Raw genomic sequence first — 15,383 nt, forward strand, 5'->3', positions numbered from 1 at the left:
AGAAAAGTGTCAAAGCAACAGAAACTCCTATTCAAAAAAAAGAAAAGAAAAAGGCAGAAAAGTCTTCTCAAAAGAACAGACAACAGCAGGAAGAATTTATTTCCCTTTCAGACTTTCAGAACTATTAATGGACAGTCATTCCCAGTTTTGTTTAATCTCTTCATCATTATAAAAAAGAAACACAAAACATCTGCACACAAAACTGTATCTAGAATTATCTGCTTTTTCCCCAAAGTGAAAGCATTAGCATTTCCATTTGGATCACTTCCCAGATAATTATTTATTGCCCTCAAAGATAGTTACGAACATCTATCCTCTCTTCTTCAACATCTGCATCCATCTGGCAAATCTTGCAAGATTTTACCAGTGCTCTACCCTAAAGGTATGACATTCCTGAAAAGAGTTTACATGGTACTTGGAAATAACTTGGAAGTTGAGAGCATCATCTCCCACCACAGTGAAGTGCTACCAGGCATTTAATAAATAATTCTGGAATGAAATTTTCTCTTCAGCTCCATTGTCTCCTCACACAGTACATCAAACTGCCTACTTGACCTCTCCAATTCTATGATGCCTAATAGGTATTTTAAACTAAACATCTCTAAAACAGAATATTGGTTTCCACTGTCCTTCTCCACTCCCCCCCACCCCCCCCCCACCCCCAACACACACACCTAACCAACTCTTCTACCTGTTTGCCCATCTCAGACAATAGTAAACCCTTAAACCGATGCTTAAGGTCATTTTGGGGACATTTTGATTTCTTTCTTTCCACTGATTCCATTCATCAGCAAGTCCTGCTCCATGTTCAAAACATGTCCTAAATCCCACCATAACTCACTGCTTCTCTCACCTCTATCACAGTACATACTACCATCACCTCTTGCCTATTCTATCTGACAGCTTCCTTTTTGGCCACACATCTTCTCTTAGTATCCTCCAATAGTCCATTTACCATACACCAATAAGGATGCTTTTCTTAAAAGGTAAAACACTTCATGTCTCACCTTTGCTCCAAAACCACTAGCCTCAGGACACAATTCCAGCATCTCATCGTTGCCCACACAGCTCTGCTGGTCTTCCCTCATCTTCCCATTCTATCCTCACCTGCCACACTCCCCCCTAACCACCGTCCTCCTTGCTTATTCAACCACATCTTTATACTCCTTCCTGCTACATGGAACACTCTTCCTCTAAATTTTCAAATGGCTGATTCCTCCTAAAATTTCAGGTCTCTGAGCAGCTGTTATCTCTGAGGTATCTTTCCTGAACTCCTCATCTGAAATACTCTCCCACCCAGCCAGCTACTCTCTATCCTCATAGCCTGCTTTATTTTCTTAACTCTCACTGGAATGTAAGCTCTCCACCATCTGGAACAGTATAATAGGCACTCAAATATTTGAAAGGATGGCTGAATGAATGAAACATTCCTTGATTAATGTTTTAAAGCTGCTGGGTAGAGCCAGGAGGAAATGTAGGCATTATAAAATAGAATAAAAGAATCATGGAGCCAGAAGTCTGCAGAATAATGGAAAAGGATTATAATAGGAAATGGGCTTGCCACTATACCAAAAAGCTTGAGCAGATATATACTTCGCCAGTGTTTGGGCTCTTTTTTCCCTTCATGAGGATAGGGCCTCAATGAAGCAGATTTTGATTCAAGAATCAGTTTGTAAACACTAGCTTAAATGGGGCATTAACATTAGCACAGCAAAAAATTAAGTTTCTCACATTCAGCAAGACATTGTCTTGCTTAGTAGCACAGCAGATGTGTACTCCCATTAGGGCTGTGGGGAGCCTCAGGCAGCTTCTAATAAATATCTGCCTCTTTTCCTGCTCATTGTGACAACCTGGCTTCCAGTGAGTTTCAGGATCCCTGGCAAATACAGTATGACTTTAGTCTAACCTTACAGTGGGTGGCATGTGTGCTATGGGTCTCTGAATCTGCATCATTTCTTCCTGCCAACCTACAGCCAACCCTACACTCTGCAAGGATGCAGGGAGATTCAGAAATTAGAAAGACAGCCAAAATGCATTCAAGGGTTTGAGTTCATTAAAGTTTGGCTTAGTGTATCACAGTTTTAAACGACCTAAGAATTTGCTCCACTTTAAACTAAGGCACAATCTCTAACCTTAGACTTCTCCAAGTATAGAACATTAGAGGATGATTAAAAGTATACCTTCTTTACTGTAGAATTTCTAAGAAGTACAAGAACAGGTATCAAATAATGTATTTTTCAAGCCAGGAATTAATTCATTTATTTTTCTAATCACTGAAAACATTTCCTCAAATAATTTCAAATTTATACATTTTTAGAAAGTGAAACAAAAGTGAAAAGGAAATGGCAGTGTCTTCTAAAACACAATTATATTCATAGGCAACTTAAATGTGTCTCAGAATACGGGAGCATTCACGTTTTCATTGAAGTTAAGTTGCTTCACAGTCATTCTGTAATTAAAATAAATAAATTAAAATATCACATTAGATGGAAATGAAGAATACTTCAATTATTTAAAAAGACCTCAAATATAAGCATATATAAACAACTCTCACTAAGGTCACCAGTGACCTCCATGACACTAAGTTCAATAGACATTGTTTTAGACTTTATCTTATTTGTTTTTCCTTGTCACTTTTGACATGCTTGACCACTCCCTCTTTGTTGAAGTATTGTCTTGCCCTTCATTCAACAGTAGTATAATCTCCCAGATATTCTCCTCTTTTGCTGGTAGCTGTTTATCAGGATTTTTGGAGGTTCATTTCGCTCTAATTAGGCACTGTCCTAGGCTCTCTCTTCTCTTTACTTTATTCTTTCTCTCTAGGTGATCTCCTATGGAGTATCCCGAACTTTATCACATTGTAGCACCCAGAGAAAATAACGGTTTGTGTATGGCTTTTCAGAGCTGGCCTTTACTGGCTTGAAGGCTTCAGCTGCCCCAAGGGCTCAGGGTAATCATATCTTAGCACATGTGCAGTCCATTCTGGGCACATTCTATGGCACACTGGTGAGGCTTGGGAAGCTCTGAATCCACATCCATGTGATTAGCTGTCACCTATATGCAAATAACTCAGAATTATGTATTTTCAGCTCAGGCCTCATTTCTTAGCCCTACACATGCAGATCTAATTGCCTATCTGACATTTCTTCTTGGATATTTGAAAACTTCTTAAATGCATCATGACTAAAACTAAGCTCATGATCTGTGATTCCCAAAGCTTGGTCCTCCTCTCTTGTTCTCAATCTCATTGTTGGCAATCATACATTCTAATTGTGCAAGCCAGAAATCTAGGAGATATCGTTGCCATCTCCTTCTCACTCCCACACGCAATTCATCATCAAACACTGTTAAATTTTCCTCCTTAACGCCATCTCACTTGTCTCCAACTCTACCACCACCTGAGTCCAAGAGACCATCATAATTCACTGGATTTACCTGAATTATTTCAATAGCTACTCAAGTCATCTATTCTCATTCACTCCAGCCTCTCCTCTAATTCATTCTTTAATCTATAGAGTGATTTTTTTTTTTTTCTTTTGGAAAACAAAGGTCTAAATTAGGTCATCCCTTAGCTTAAGGCAAAATTCCTTAGCAAGACCAACAATACCCTGTTCGAAATGACTCATAGTTATTGTTCTGGTCATCCATTGCTGTATAACAAATCACTTTAAAAGTTAGTGGTTGTAAATAGCAATTTAATATTATCTCTCATGGTTCTGTGGATTGATCAGCCTCAGATGGGTGGTTCTCACTTTGAGCATCTCACACAGTTGCAGGAAGAAGTCGGCGGGGCTTGGTTTATCTGAAGGCACAACTGGGGTGAGCATCCAAGATGGCTTCTTCACTCACATGTCTGAGGACCACTCCAAGAATGGGGGTCTCATGTATTCAGCTTCTTTTTGGCAAGTGACTTACCCCAAAGTTCCCTTTACAAGAGACCAAGTCAGAAGCTACAAGACCTCTTCTGACTTAGCTTCAAAAGTCACTCAGCATCTCTTTTACCTTATTCTATAGGTCAAAAGCAAGTCACAGGATCAGCCACAATTCAAGGGGAGTGAACAATGCAGGAACTTCTTTAAACTCAGAAGACGTTGTTTGAGGTGGGGGTGGGGGTAATTACCAACTACATCCACCCCATTTTGCAGCACATTCTCTAATGCTGTTTCCACTTTAGCCACATTAGCCTGCTTTTAGTTCCTTGCACATGCCATACTTCAACCTGCTAAAGGCTTTTTGCATGTGCTGTTTTCCTTTGCCTAGAATGTTCTTCCAATCCTCCTTTTGCCAAGTTAACTCCTGCTCAACTTTCAGATTTCAATCAAGCCTTCTACCCTCAGGAACGTCTTCCCTAATCTATTTAAATCTTCCTATTACATACTGTCATTACACTAATACATTTCCAGCACCATCCTCATCCTCATTGCTGTTTTGTTATTATTTGATTTATGTCTTTATCTCTCCTACTTGAATGGAACAAGAGCCATGTCTGTTTTTATACTCCTAACATAGAGCCTGAATAATTCTCAATAAATATTACTGAATGGATGAAAGAAACTAACTAAATCAAACTGTGTATAGCAAATGACTTTTTCCCTTTATAAATTTATAGTGGAGTATATAATCTCAAAATACATTTTCATATTTAAGACATAGATAATTAGACAACCCAAAATATAAACCATTGTTCATAGATGAAATCTCAAATATGTAGAGGACATTTTTTTTTGCCATACCCTACCTAAAAAATTAGCAAATGTATATACAAATCAATTAATGGCATCCAGATTGCAAAAGTTTTATGATATTTTTCCAATGTCCTTTCAAATGAATCTGAAACTATCTTTGATGTCCATTTCTTTGCCTTCACATAAACTGACAAGTGTTCCATGTTGAGCATCATAATCTCAGGAGAGGCCATTTCCTACTTCATGAAGAAATTCAATACTGACAGTAGAAACATACCTCTACTTGTGCTAAAATCAGATGTACAGTACTAACTGCTCCCCCTACACCATCAATAACTGGTCTAGAAATAAATACTCCATTGACTTTCAAGCTGAAACAGAATAGTTCATTTTGGGGTAGAAGCTCAGATTTCTGTTCTTAGAAAGTGATACAGATAACAAAGTGTTGGATTGAAGAAAATATTATCTAGTTACGGCTCTTAACGTCCCTTTTTTTTAAAAAAAATTATCAATGGTACCATAAACTCAGACAGCAAAATTCATTATCGAAAACTGGATTCTGTCTTTTGAATTCCAACATTCAACTCTAATTGTTTTCAACTACTAAAACATCTGGTCTAGCGACAGAGTTTTCCTTATTATCTGAAATAAGCATCATATGTTTATTTATTCTCTGTCCTCACTACAACATTGAACCCACAAGGGCATGGGTTTCATCTGTCTTGTGCACCTACAGCAGTGCCTGGCACATTGAAATGTCCAATAAATTACTGAATGAATGACTAATCCCCGTCTTCTAGAATTTAATCTCATATAATAGCTGAGCCTATTTTGATTAGGCCAATATGGAAATAGTATAAAAATAATCTTTAGAAGATGCTTATTTGTTATTTTTAAGGAAAGGCATTCTGTCAAAAATATACATACAGTTCTTGTACTTCTCATTTTTGCTTCTTCCTTCCTGATATTATTTATACCGTATGAAATTAGTGTCTTGATTATCTAACCTGTCTCACTCACCACTTGAAAAAAAAAAAAACAAAACTAGTATACATCAAGGCAGAAAGAGCTTTTTGCTAACTTATTGAATTTTTGTGGTTGTTGAAATTTTTCTAGGATGAAACTACCTTTTCTCAATGGCTGAACTGGAACTTGTACCTTACTATGCAGTGTAAGAAGTTGTATCAGGTTAAACAAATACCTGGTAAGTGACAATGAAATCTACAACCACGCCTATGAGTGTGACTGTTTTGGGGGAGGAATAATTTGGCCACTACTTGACTAAAAATACAAACAAAAATATGGAGTCAAGGCAGAGAGCATGAGAATAGGTTGTATGCCAATGACCTAAATCAAAGTTCTGTCTCTTAACTGTCAAATATTTTGTCTTAAAAGGGTAACTAGATGAAGTTGAATTATTCACTAATGAATTTAAACCCATTCTAGACCATACAACTTAAATAACAGTAAAATATTAATATCAAATTCGTCCATTAAAGGAAATTGCCCCATCTGACATCCTTGGACACAAGTTTAATGCTGACCAACAAACATGACTTGTGGGTTTTCAGTAAGAGTCTCTGTTCCACTTTGCACCTTGTTTCACAACCCATAGATCTCACTGAATTATTCACAGCTAAACATCTTTTTCCTTTTTCCTGCTTTAAGATCTGTCCTGGACTAAGATTCTGAGTGTTGCTTTACAACTAATGTATTAAATGGGATATTTAGTACTAGACAAGTTTAACCTGCTCTGTAGCTATTCCAATTCCAAACTTTAACTTAGACAAACTTAGACAACTTAGACATGATCTGCCCATATTTTCAAAAGCATTAACTTTCTGCCTTCTTAGGTTTTGAAACATCCCTCACATTCAGCCAAAAAGGAATGAGATGCACTTAAGAGCTAGATTTGCAATTGCCATGTTTGACCAACCTTTTTACTACCCTAAGTGATTTCTCAGTCTTGCCCTCCATTTTCCAAAACTCCTGACCCCACCTTGTTTCTATTATAGGAATCAACTAAAAGGCTTAGAACAAATATAAGAGCTTTGAAGAAATTGGATAGTTTGTTAATAGATTTCCCCTTCTTCTCAAAATCCCATTAACATCACATCTTTTTTTGAGTCTATCTTGAGAAAAGAAATAGAAATATATGTAGCATTAACTTGAATTACTTTGTAGAAGTTCATTTCAACCTCACCCAGATACACATAAAAAATATCCCATCTGTTCCCTCTATCAAAGTTAGGTTCTTCCTTCTCATTCACAACTAAAGCTAACACATACTCCTTACAAGTAGTAGTAAGGAAGGGCAGGCATTTTAGACATAACAGGAATGTTGATTAACTAAATTCATTTGGGAAGGCAATTCCCTGATTGGACAGAGCACTGGTGAGTGAATGGTAAGGGAAGCATATTTTCAAGTTTAAAGCCCTTTCAAGGACAGATACCAAGGTGAGCAGTACTCTCTGCCTCTCAGCAACCTAAAAGGATTTGTGAATGATTGTGAAAGATTTGCACCACCTCCCAGCTGCACTTAGGAGCTGCTCTAGAACAGCAAAGCTCAGCTCCGGAAATTCTTGTCACATCATTTACCCTGGTCAACAAGAAGTGGATACACACACACACACACACACACACACACACACACACGCCAGAAGAAAGAGCCCTGCGGTAGAGCTATCAGGCAAGAAGGCTCTCCTTCGGAAGACACAGCCAGCATGTCTCTCCCAGCCCAAGTGAGCTTGAGCAACTAGGTCTTTAGAATTCCAGGCTTTTCTTTGCAAAGTGGAAAGCTCTACGCCGGCCTTACCTCTGGGGCTGCTTTCTTGTAAGTACGGTGGGGCCGTGGGAGTGACATTCCCCGAATGGGATGCTGATAGCAGAGGCGAGCGTTCGTCCACCCCATCAGCAGCCATGACTGCAGTAGCGGCGGGGCCAGAGAGAGGCTGAGCCGGGGGTTGCGGCTTGGGTGGAGGAGGCGTCTAGTGCAGCCGCCGCCGCCGCTGCTGCTGCTGCCTTCGCCGCCGCTGCTGCCGCCTCCGGCAGAGTCCAGGATGTGTCACAAGGCAGGAGGTGGGGAGAGGAGACGGTGCGGGGCTGAGGGACGGGGGAGGGGATGCGCGCTGGGAAGCATGAGGGGGAAAGGAGAAAGAAAGAGACTGGAGAGGAGGAGGGGAAAAAGGAGGAGCAGGAGCCTAGCCAGCCTGAAAAAAAAAGGGGGGGAATAAATTAGGACCAGTTGGGAAATGCGGGGAAGGGAAGGTGCAAAGTAACCCAAAAGGGGGGGGGGGGGTACAAATGGAGGGCAATGCGTGACAACTCTTTCTCTCTTTGTATTGTACATTTTCCTAATTAAAGAAAAGGAGAAAGGGCAGCCTGATAGAGGGCAAGTGAAAAGGCCTGTGACTTGATTACAGAAAACCTGGAGCAAACACAAATATCAGTTTAGCCCCTCCGAGGAGGAGCGACTCTGCTGCCAAAACTTGGCAGTAGTTATTTTTTAAAAAGCTTATTCTTAGGATTATCAATTCGTTCTTGAGGGGCTCTTCTTTTGTTTTGAAATCATTGTTCAACCTCTCTTGTGTAAGAGGAAGTAGAAATTTTTGAATGTTTGTTGGCATACCTTTCTTTTCCTTGTTGGTTTTTTAATAGGCATTTGGCACTCTAGTAACAGTTCCTTATTAAAACTATACAAAGTGTGTTGGTTTTTTCAAGTTTCATTTTACAAAATAGGTTACCATTTAGTTTTGTTTTTGTTCTATATTGTCTCTGGCAGATAATGATGTTTAGGAATAATACAGGACAATTTAAAGCAATTTTCTGAGACAATGTTTTAAAATAAACTTTCACATGTAAATAAGAGGGGAGAAAGCTAAGCACAGTTCTTGCTTTCTGTGTTTACTTTTATTTTCCTTTTCTTTAATTGGTAGTTTGCCATATTATCCTAAAGGGAGAGATTTACATGAATACCAAAACAAACCAGATATAAATGCAATAGAAAAATAGCCTTGGTTTTGAATGGTAATTTTCCTGCAAAGATTCTTTAAACCATTCAGTATTTATTACATGCTTATTGGGTCTACAGAGATGAATAGGGCATGGTCTCTGTCCTCAAGATGTCTGAGAGGTTGCACAGAGAACGAACCAAAAATGAGGCTGATAGTCCCAGCTTAGCTTTAAAGAGGCATGAGGAAAAGCAGACTTTAGACATTTGAAACTGCTTCTTATATTACATTAAGGGTCTTTTGCTCTCTGGAGACATATTGTACCAGTTTACTCTTTCTTCCAGAAAATCCATTTAGGCACCAGCTGGAAATTCTAAGGAGAAAAATCAAAGAATGATGTTTTCTATTATGTGGCAGTTTTTGTGGATCAGTAGCATCAGGGTACAATACAAGATCCCCCAAATGATATGATCCTAGGACAATTATGGGTCTTCAGGAACTCAGAAAGGGAAGGAATCAAGAAGTAGCCCTCCCTGCAAAAGTGTATGTAATTAACAAAATGAACAGGGTATTCCTCGAGTTGCAACCTGGAGACCATTAAATCAAATGTAACCTTTTAAGAAGAATCACTAAAATCCTACTGCTATGGTGTCCTGTCATATCACATTCACACTCTATTGTAACAGAGTGTGCACTTTTCCATTCCCACCCTACATCCTCAACTGACATTGTGAGGTCAAAAACCATAGCTATCCTATTCACTATTAACTCTCCAGTACTTAGCTAGCACAGTGCCTTATGTTTAGTAGACACTCAATAAATATTTCCCAAATAAATAAACGAGTGAAATCCTACATAGTCCCAAAATCTTACTAAAGCAAACTGTTTAGCAGGAAAAAGTTAGGAGCATTTCTCAACTCTTTGATGAAGATGACAATTTTGCCAACTGACTGACCAGTGTTTTTATTGTTCCATCTTTGTACAAGGGTTTCTAAATTGCCCAGGCAACATTCAGTATAAAGTTTTTTTTCTTTGTATGATTTATTTATCCATTTCAGAACTCATTTGAGGGTGACTCAGCTAATGACAATTATTCTTCATACACTATTTTAAAAGGTGGTAAGTATACAGAGATTATATGTTGAGTTAGATAAAAAGCAAAAAACAAACACTTTTCTTAGATGAGCATTGCTTCATTTCTAATTTAGAGGGAATATTGTATTTTATGGTTGCTCAGTAAATGTTGAATAATATTCATTTATCTAAGGCATTTTTATGACTGATATTTTGCCAACTCTATTCATGAAATGAACTAATGTATCTGTTAGAATAAAAGGTTTTATATAAATGGATAATATGTGAGCTAGTAAGAGATGTAATGGACTTAAGCTAATGTTGCAGTGCTCTATTGCTAACAAACCACATCAAAACCCAGTGGCTAAAAACAAAATGATTTATTCTTTTTCATGATTCTGTAGTTTGATTTGGGGTTATTCTGTCAGTCTCTCCTGGGCTTACTCATCCTGCTAGATTCAGCTGGCAAGTTGCCTGGGGTTTGGGCTCAGGTGGAACAGCTAGGATGGCTGGGCATCTCTCTCCATACAGTTTTTTGTTCCAGGCTTCTTCACATGCTTGTTAGTCTCAAAGTAGTATTCTCCAAGGGTGATGGTGGAAGCTGTGAGGCCCCTGAAAATCTAGGCTCTGATTTTTAAACAAATTCACTTCCACCATATTCTAAAGGAACTCACACAACCAGTGGAGTAACAGGTTCCATCTCTTCATGAGAGGAATGGCAGTGTTACATTGCAAAGGTGCACGGAACACAGAAAGACATGATTCATTGAAGGCCATTATATAACAATCTACCACAGTCTGCCCTCTGGACACAATGATTTACATCCCTCCCACAAGCAAACTATCCTTACCCATTTTCAAGACCCCAAAATCTCATCTAATCACCAGAGCCCAGAATCTTGTCTTCTAAATCAAATCCAGAAGCCTGTAAGACTCACTGAGTACGAGTCTGCAGGTGAGTTCCTTGGGTACAGTACCTGTTGATCCAGAAACCTGTAAAATAAAAATACAAATTATGTGTTCTCCTTATCTCCCTACCACCTTCATTTAAGAATAAAATCAAACTCATAAGAAATAACTGGTTTGAAGAAGCAGGAGAATGTGCAATAATTTTTCTCTTCTATCAAGCTCCTTGTGACTGAAAATTCTTAACTACTTTCTTGAGGTAAAGGGAGCCAGAGACCCAACAGGAGAAACTGAGTCTGTGAAGAAGAAACTGTTTATCTGAAATCTGACAATTCATTCTTCTAGATTAGAACTCAGCTTTGAAGTTTCTCTTCTTGAGCATGATTCAGAAATTGTGATGAGTTCTTGGCAGGGTTTGGAAGTTTTGGAACCTTTTCTAAAAGGGACAGTGAGCATCCTGCTACATTTCCTAATCGTGAGGTTGGTGTGCAGCAGCTGGGGCCTGAGTGTGCTAAGCTGGTCACGATGCAGAGGTTCCTAAAGTGCAGGAGGCTTGTCCTGGCTCTCTCCTCATCCTGTTTTGGGAATCTTCAGTTCAAGATTACACCATGTGGACAGCCAGGTACCAGTGGGTAGGCTGCAGTCCAGACAGTAATTCTGCAAACTGCATTGAGGAAAAGGGACCAATATTTGACCTACCTCCTGGCAAAACTGACAGAATCCACCCTCCAAGGACTGACCCTTTTGCAATGATAAGGTTCCAGAACATGCTTGATGTCATCCCTCTTTCTGAGAAGTATTCTGGGTCAGGCTGTTGTTCTGGATTGGGTTGGAAGTGGCTTCCTCACTGAAATCAAACAATACCAACCAACAGACAAAGTTGACGCTTTCCATTACAATGTTCCACCTCTCAAGAAGAATCTGCCCTCAGACAACCAGGACTTGGATCAAGATGAATCAGAAGATGATTTTATTATATAAAAGAGAGTTTCCCCACCTTAAGACCAGGCAATATATTCAGTATCTTTTGTATACTGATTAATCTTGGGAAAAAAAGATTTACAGAAATTTTTAAACATCTGAAAAGAAGCTTAAATTTATATCACTTTTTTCCCCATGGATTTCTTAAAAGTTATAAACTTTAAAGCTAATATCTGTCATATGTTCTGGAAAATATCTGCATTCTTTTTGTATTACAGTCCACGAACCTTATTATGAAGTAACTAGATTCCCCATGTCAATAAAACTGCTTTAAAGAATTAATTATGCTGTTTAAAAAAATTGTTTGAGAAGCAAATTGACAGGCAATATTTCATTTAATCTTCAGAAACATGTCTCTGAATGTGAATTCTTATGAAAAAAATCAAGATACAACACACATGAGTTTATGGAGTATTTGACATTTTTATGGTACAAGGTGAATTACTATAATATTATGATTAGATGTATATTCACAGCTAGTGGACATTGTTTATCTAGAAGTATGGTCACTGTTACAATTAGAAACTTAAGATCCAAATTAAAGCACAGCCATATTCTCAATGCCTCATATTTTGTTACCTTTTTCTCTGGATAGCTGTGGATTTTCAAATTACTCTATTACAGCAGAAGTATAACCCCTCCCAAAAGTGACCAGGAAGTTGTGGAACCTGTCCAAGATGTGATAATATGATATGATATCTGCTACAGGTGCAAGGGGGGATTTTAAATGGTCTTGTTAGGGTTACATTTGGAGAAAACTGTAAGCACTTCATGTTTATACCTCATGGAGTAGAGTTTATTTAATAACCTGTAGAGATGGATAGATGAGATACATAAATATATATAAATATATATGACTGTTGCCTCAGAATTCACATTTCATTGATTCAAACATTTTTGCCTGCTGTTCTGGTTTGCTAATGCTGCCAGAATGCAAAACACCAGAAATGGATCAGCTTTTATAAAGGGGGTTTATTTGGTTACAAAGTTACAGTCTTAAGGCCATAAAGGGTCCAAGGTAAGTCATCAATAATCACGTACCTTCATTGGAGGATGGCCAATGGCGTCCAGAAAACCTCTGTTAGCTGGGAAGGCACGTGGCTGGTGTCTGCTCCAAGTTCTGGTTTCAAAATGGCTTTGTCCCAGGATGTTCCTCTCTAGGCCACAGCTCCTCTTCAAAATGTCACTCTCAGTTGCTCTTGGGGCGTTTGTCCTCTCTGGCTTCTCCGGATCAAGAGTCTGCTTTCAATGGCCATCTTCAAACTGTCTCTCATCTGCAGCTCCTCTCTCAGCTCCTGGGCATTCTTCAGAGTGTCCCTCTGAGCTGTAGCAAGCTCATTCCTTCTGTCTGAGCTTATATAGTGCTCCAGTAAACTAATCAAGGCCCATACTGAATGGGCGGGCCTCCATGGAAGTTATCCAATCAGAGTTATCACCTACAGTTGGGTTGGACGCATTTCCATGGAAACAACCTAATCCAAATGTTCCAACTTAATCCCCACTAATATGTCTTCCCCCACAAGGTTGCATCAAAGAACATGGCTTTTTCTGGGGGGCATAATATATACAAACTGGTACACCTGCTAAATATAAGTATTTGGTACTAAATTCTGGGGCTACAAAGATGACAACACTGTCATCATACCTTGCTATGATAGAGGTAAACACAACTGCAAGAGGAGGATAGGAAGATTGATAATATGTACTGAAAATGTGACCACTTGCTATGCTAGTCACCATTGTAACAAATTATTTTGGTAAAAAATACTTTTGCCTTATGTTCCAGTTTGCTAAAGGTGCCGTTATGCAAAATACCAGAACATAATCTCTTTTTTAAAGAGGATTTATTAGTTTACAAATTCACAGTCCTAAGGCCATAAATGTGTCCAGACTAAGGCATCAACAAGAGGATACATTCTCTGGAGACAGGCCGATGGTGTCTGGAACACTTCTGTCAGCTGGGAACGCACATGGCTGGCATCTGCTGGTCCTTTGCTCTCGGGTTACATTTTGAAATGGCTTTCTCCAAAATGTCTCTGGGCTTCTGTCTTCACTCTTCTCTCTCAGCTCCTGTGTGTCCTTGCTTCTTTCTCCCAAGGCATCTTTCTCTAAGCATCTGGAGGTCCTCTTTTAGCTTCTCTGGGACAAACTCTGGGCTTCATCTCTTAGCTTAGCATCTTCAAATGTCTTTCTTTCTGCATCTCCAAGTGTCTCCAAGCATCAGCAAGCACCTGGGTCTGTGTCAGCTCTTAGCTTCTCTCTTAAATACTCCAGTGAACTAATCAAGATCCACCCTGAATGGGTGGGGTCCACACCTCCATGGAAATAACCCAATCAAAAGTTCCACCCTAATCAACAGACTAATAAATCTGTCCCCACAAGGTTGCATTAAAAAAATACAGCTTTTGGAGAACATAATATATCCAAACTGGTACACATGGAAACATAATGGCATCTCCATTTACAATGTTTTAAGATCCTAAACTGCTACATTAAGCATTATAAGTTCTGCATTGAAGGACTTCTATCAAGTTCTTTTCACTGTATCAAACAAGTTTCTCTGAGAAATTTGTGCTTATGGGTGTCTTAGGGTTAAAATGGTTTTTGAAAAATGATCTTATTCTTTGTTGAAACATTTACCTTTCTTATAAAAACAGTGCAATTTTCCTATTAACAAATTTTGATTTTGATGTATTAGTCTTAACACTTAGACTCTTTGCTAGAATTGTTTCCAAATTAATGGTTCTCAAGTAGAATAACATTCCAATAGATTTTTTACAATCAGTATATTCTCAGGATGTTTAGCAACATCTTGGGAAGGAAGCATAGAAAAAACACATTAGTTGAGTTGTTTTTTTTTTAACAAGAAGGGTAAATACATCTGCAAAGAATAAGATTACTTTTTAAAAATCCTTTTAACACTGGGAGACACACACATACAGTCTACACAGAGAAACCTATTTGACACTGTAAACAAATTTTATGAAGAGAAACTGCCTTTTCCTATGGCTTTGGAAATCACCTGGGTAAGAAAATAACTACCAACCTCTTTAGAAATTGGTATTTCCAGCACTTACTTTTATGAGATACAGAACTTATTCTAGTTTAATATTCTGTACCTCTAGGCTTTTGATTACGTCTTGTCTGACTGTGGACCCTTAAGTGCATCATCCCAGTTTATTAACTGGTCATCCCTTTTTTAATGTTTCAGAAATTTTGCAGTATTTTACGATTCATTCATTCATTCAGCAAATATTTATTGAGTACCTTCTATGTGTTAGCCCTGTTCTAGGGGATACAAAGTCTTAGACCTCATTATAACAGAAGGAAATAGATAACATGCAGTTTAATAAGGGAAAGTATATATCAGATGGTGATAAGCATGAAGGAGAGAAATAAAGTAAGGTAAGGGGAAATAGGAAATATGGATGAAGAGAACACATTGCTTTTTTTTTTAATGGAGTGACTAGGGCAGATTTCACTAACATTTGAAGGGGAATGTGGAGCAGAGTGAACAGCAAGACCTTGAGGAGGCAACATGCTTGGTGTACACATGGACAGCAAGAAAATCTGTGTAGCCTGAGCAAAGTGGTCTGGGGGGTATTGGATAGGGAGTAGGAGATGAGATCAGAGAGTCTTGGCATGGACTGGGTTTGGGCAGATCATATGGGGCTTTAGGGGCCAGTGTAAGGACTTTGGCATTTCCTCTCAGATGAAGATGCCTTCGGAGCCTTTGGAGGCTTTTGAGGCTTTTTTGCATCTTATTTTTCTTGCCTAATTGCTCTAG

At 38.7% G+C, this 15,383-nt stretch overlaps 1 protein-coding gene and 1 pseudogene across 4 annotated transcripts in view; one reads left to right on the top strand and one right to left on the bottom strand.

The window, feature by feature from the left end:
- PIP4P2 (phosphatidylinositol-4,5-bisphosphate 4-phosphatase 2) overlaps positions 1–15,383 on the bottom strand; it is a 115,205-nt gene that overhangs the window by 47,755 nt on the left and 52,067 nt on the right. For 2 of the 4 annotated variants that reach the window (XM_037802968.1, XM_037802967.1), the window contains exons 2-3: positions 10,561–10,702; positions 7,501–7,894 (exon numbers count right to left, since the gene is read on the bottom strand). In XM_037802968.1, the coding sequence (XP_037658896.1) occupies positions 7,501–7,606 (106 nt within the window). In that variant the 5' untranslated portion in view covers positions 7,607–7,894; positions 10,561–10,702. Of the gene's footprint in view, positions 1–7,500; positions 7,895–10,560; positions 11,012–11,314; positions 11,463–15,383 lie in introns of those variants that run through there. The other 2 variants (XM_037802966.1, XM_037802965.1) reach the window with 2 other exon arrangements.
- Positions 7,507–11,813, top strand: LOC119509107 (annotated as a pseudogene).

This window comes from Choloepus didactylus, chromosome 14, assembly GCF_015220235.1.
Source record: "Choloepus didactylus isolate mChoDid1 chromosome 14, mChoDid1.pri, whole genome shotgun sequence".
NCBI lineage: Eukaryota > Metazoa > Chordata > Mammalia > Pilosa > Megalonychidae > Choloepus > Choloepus didactylus.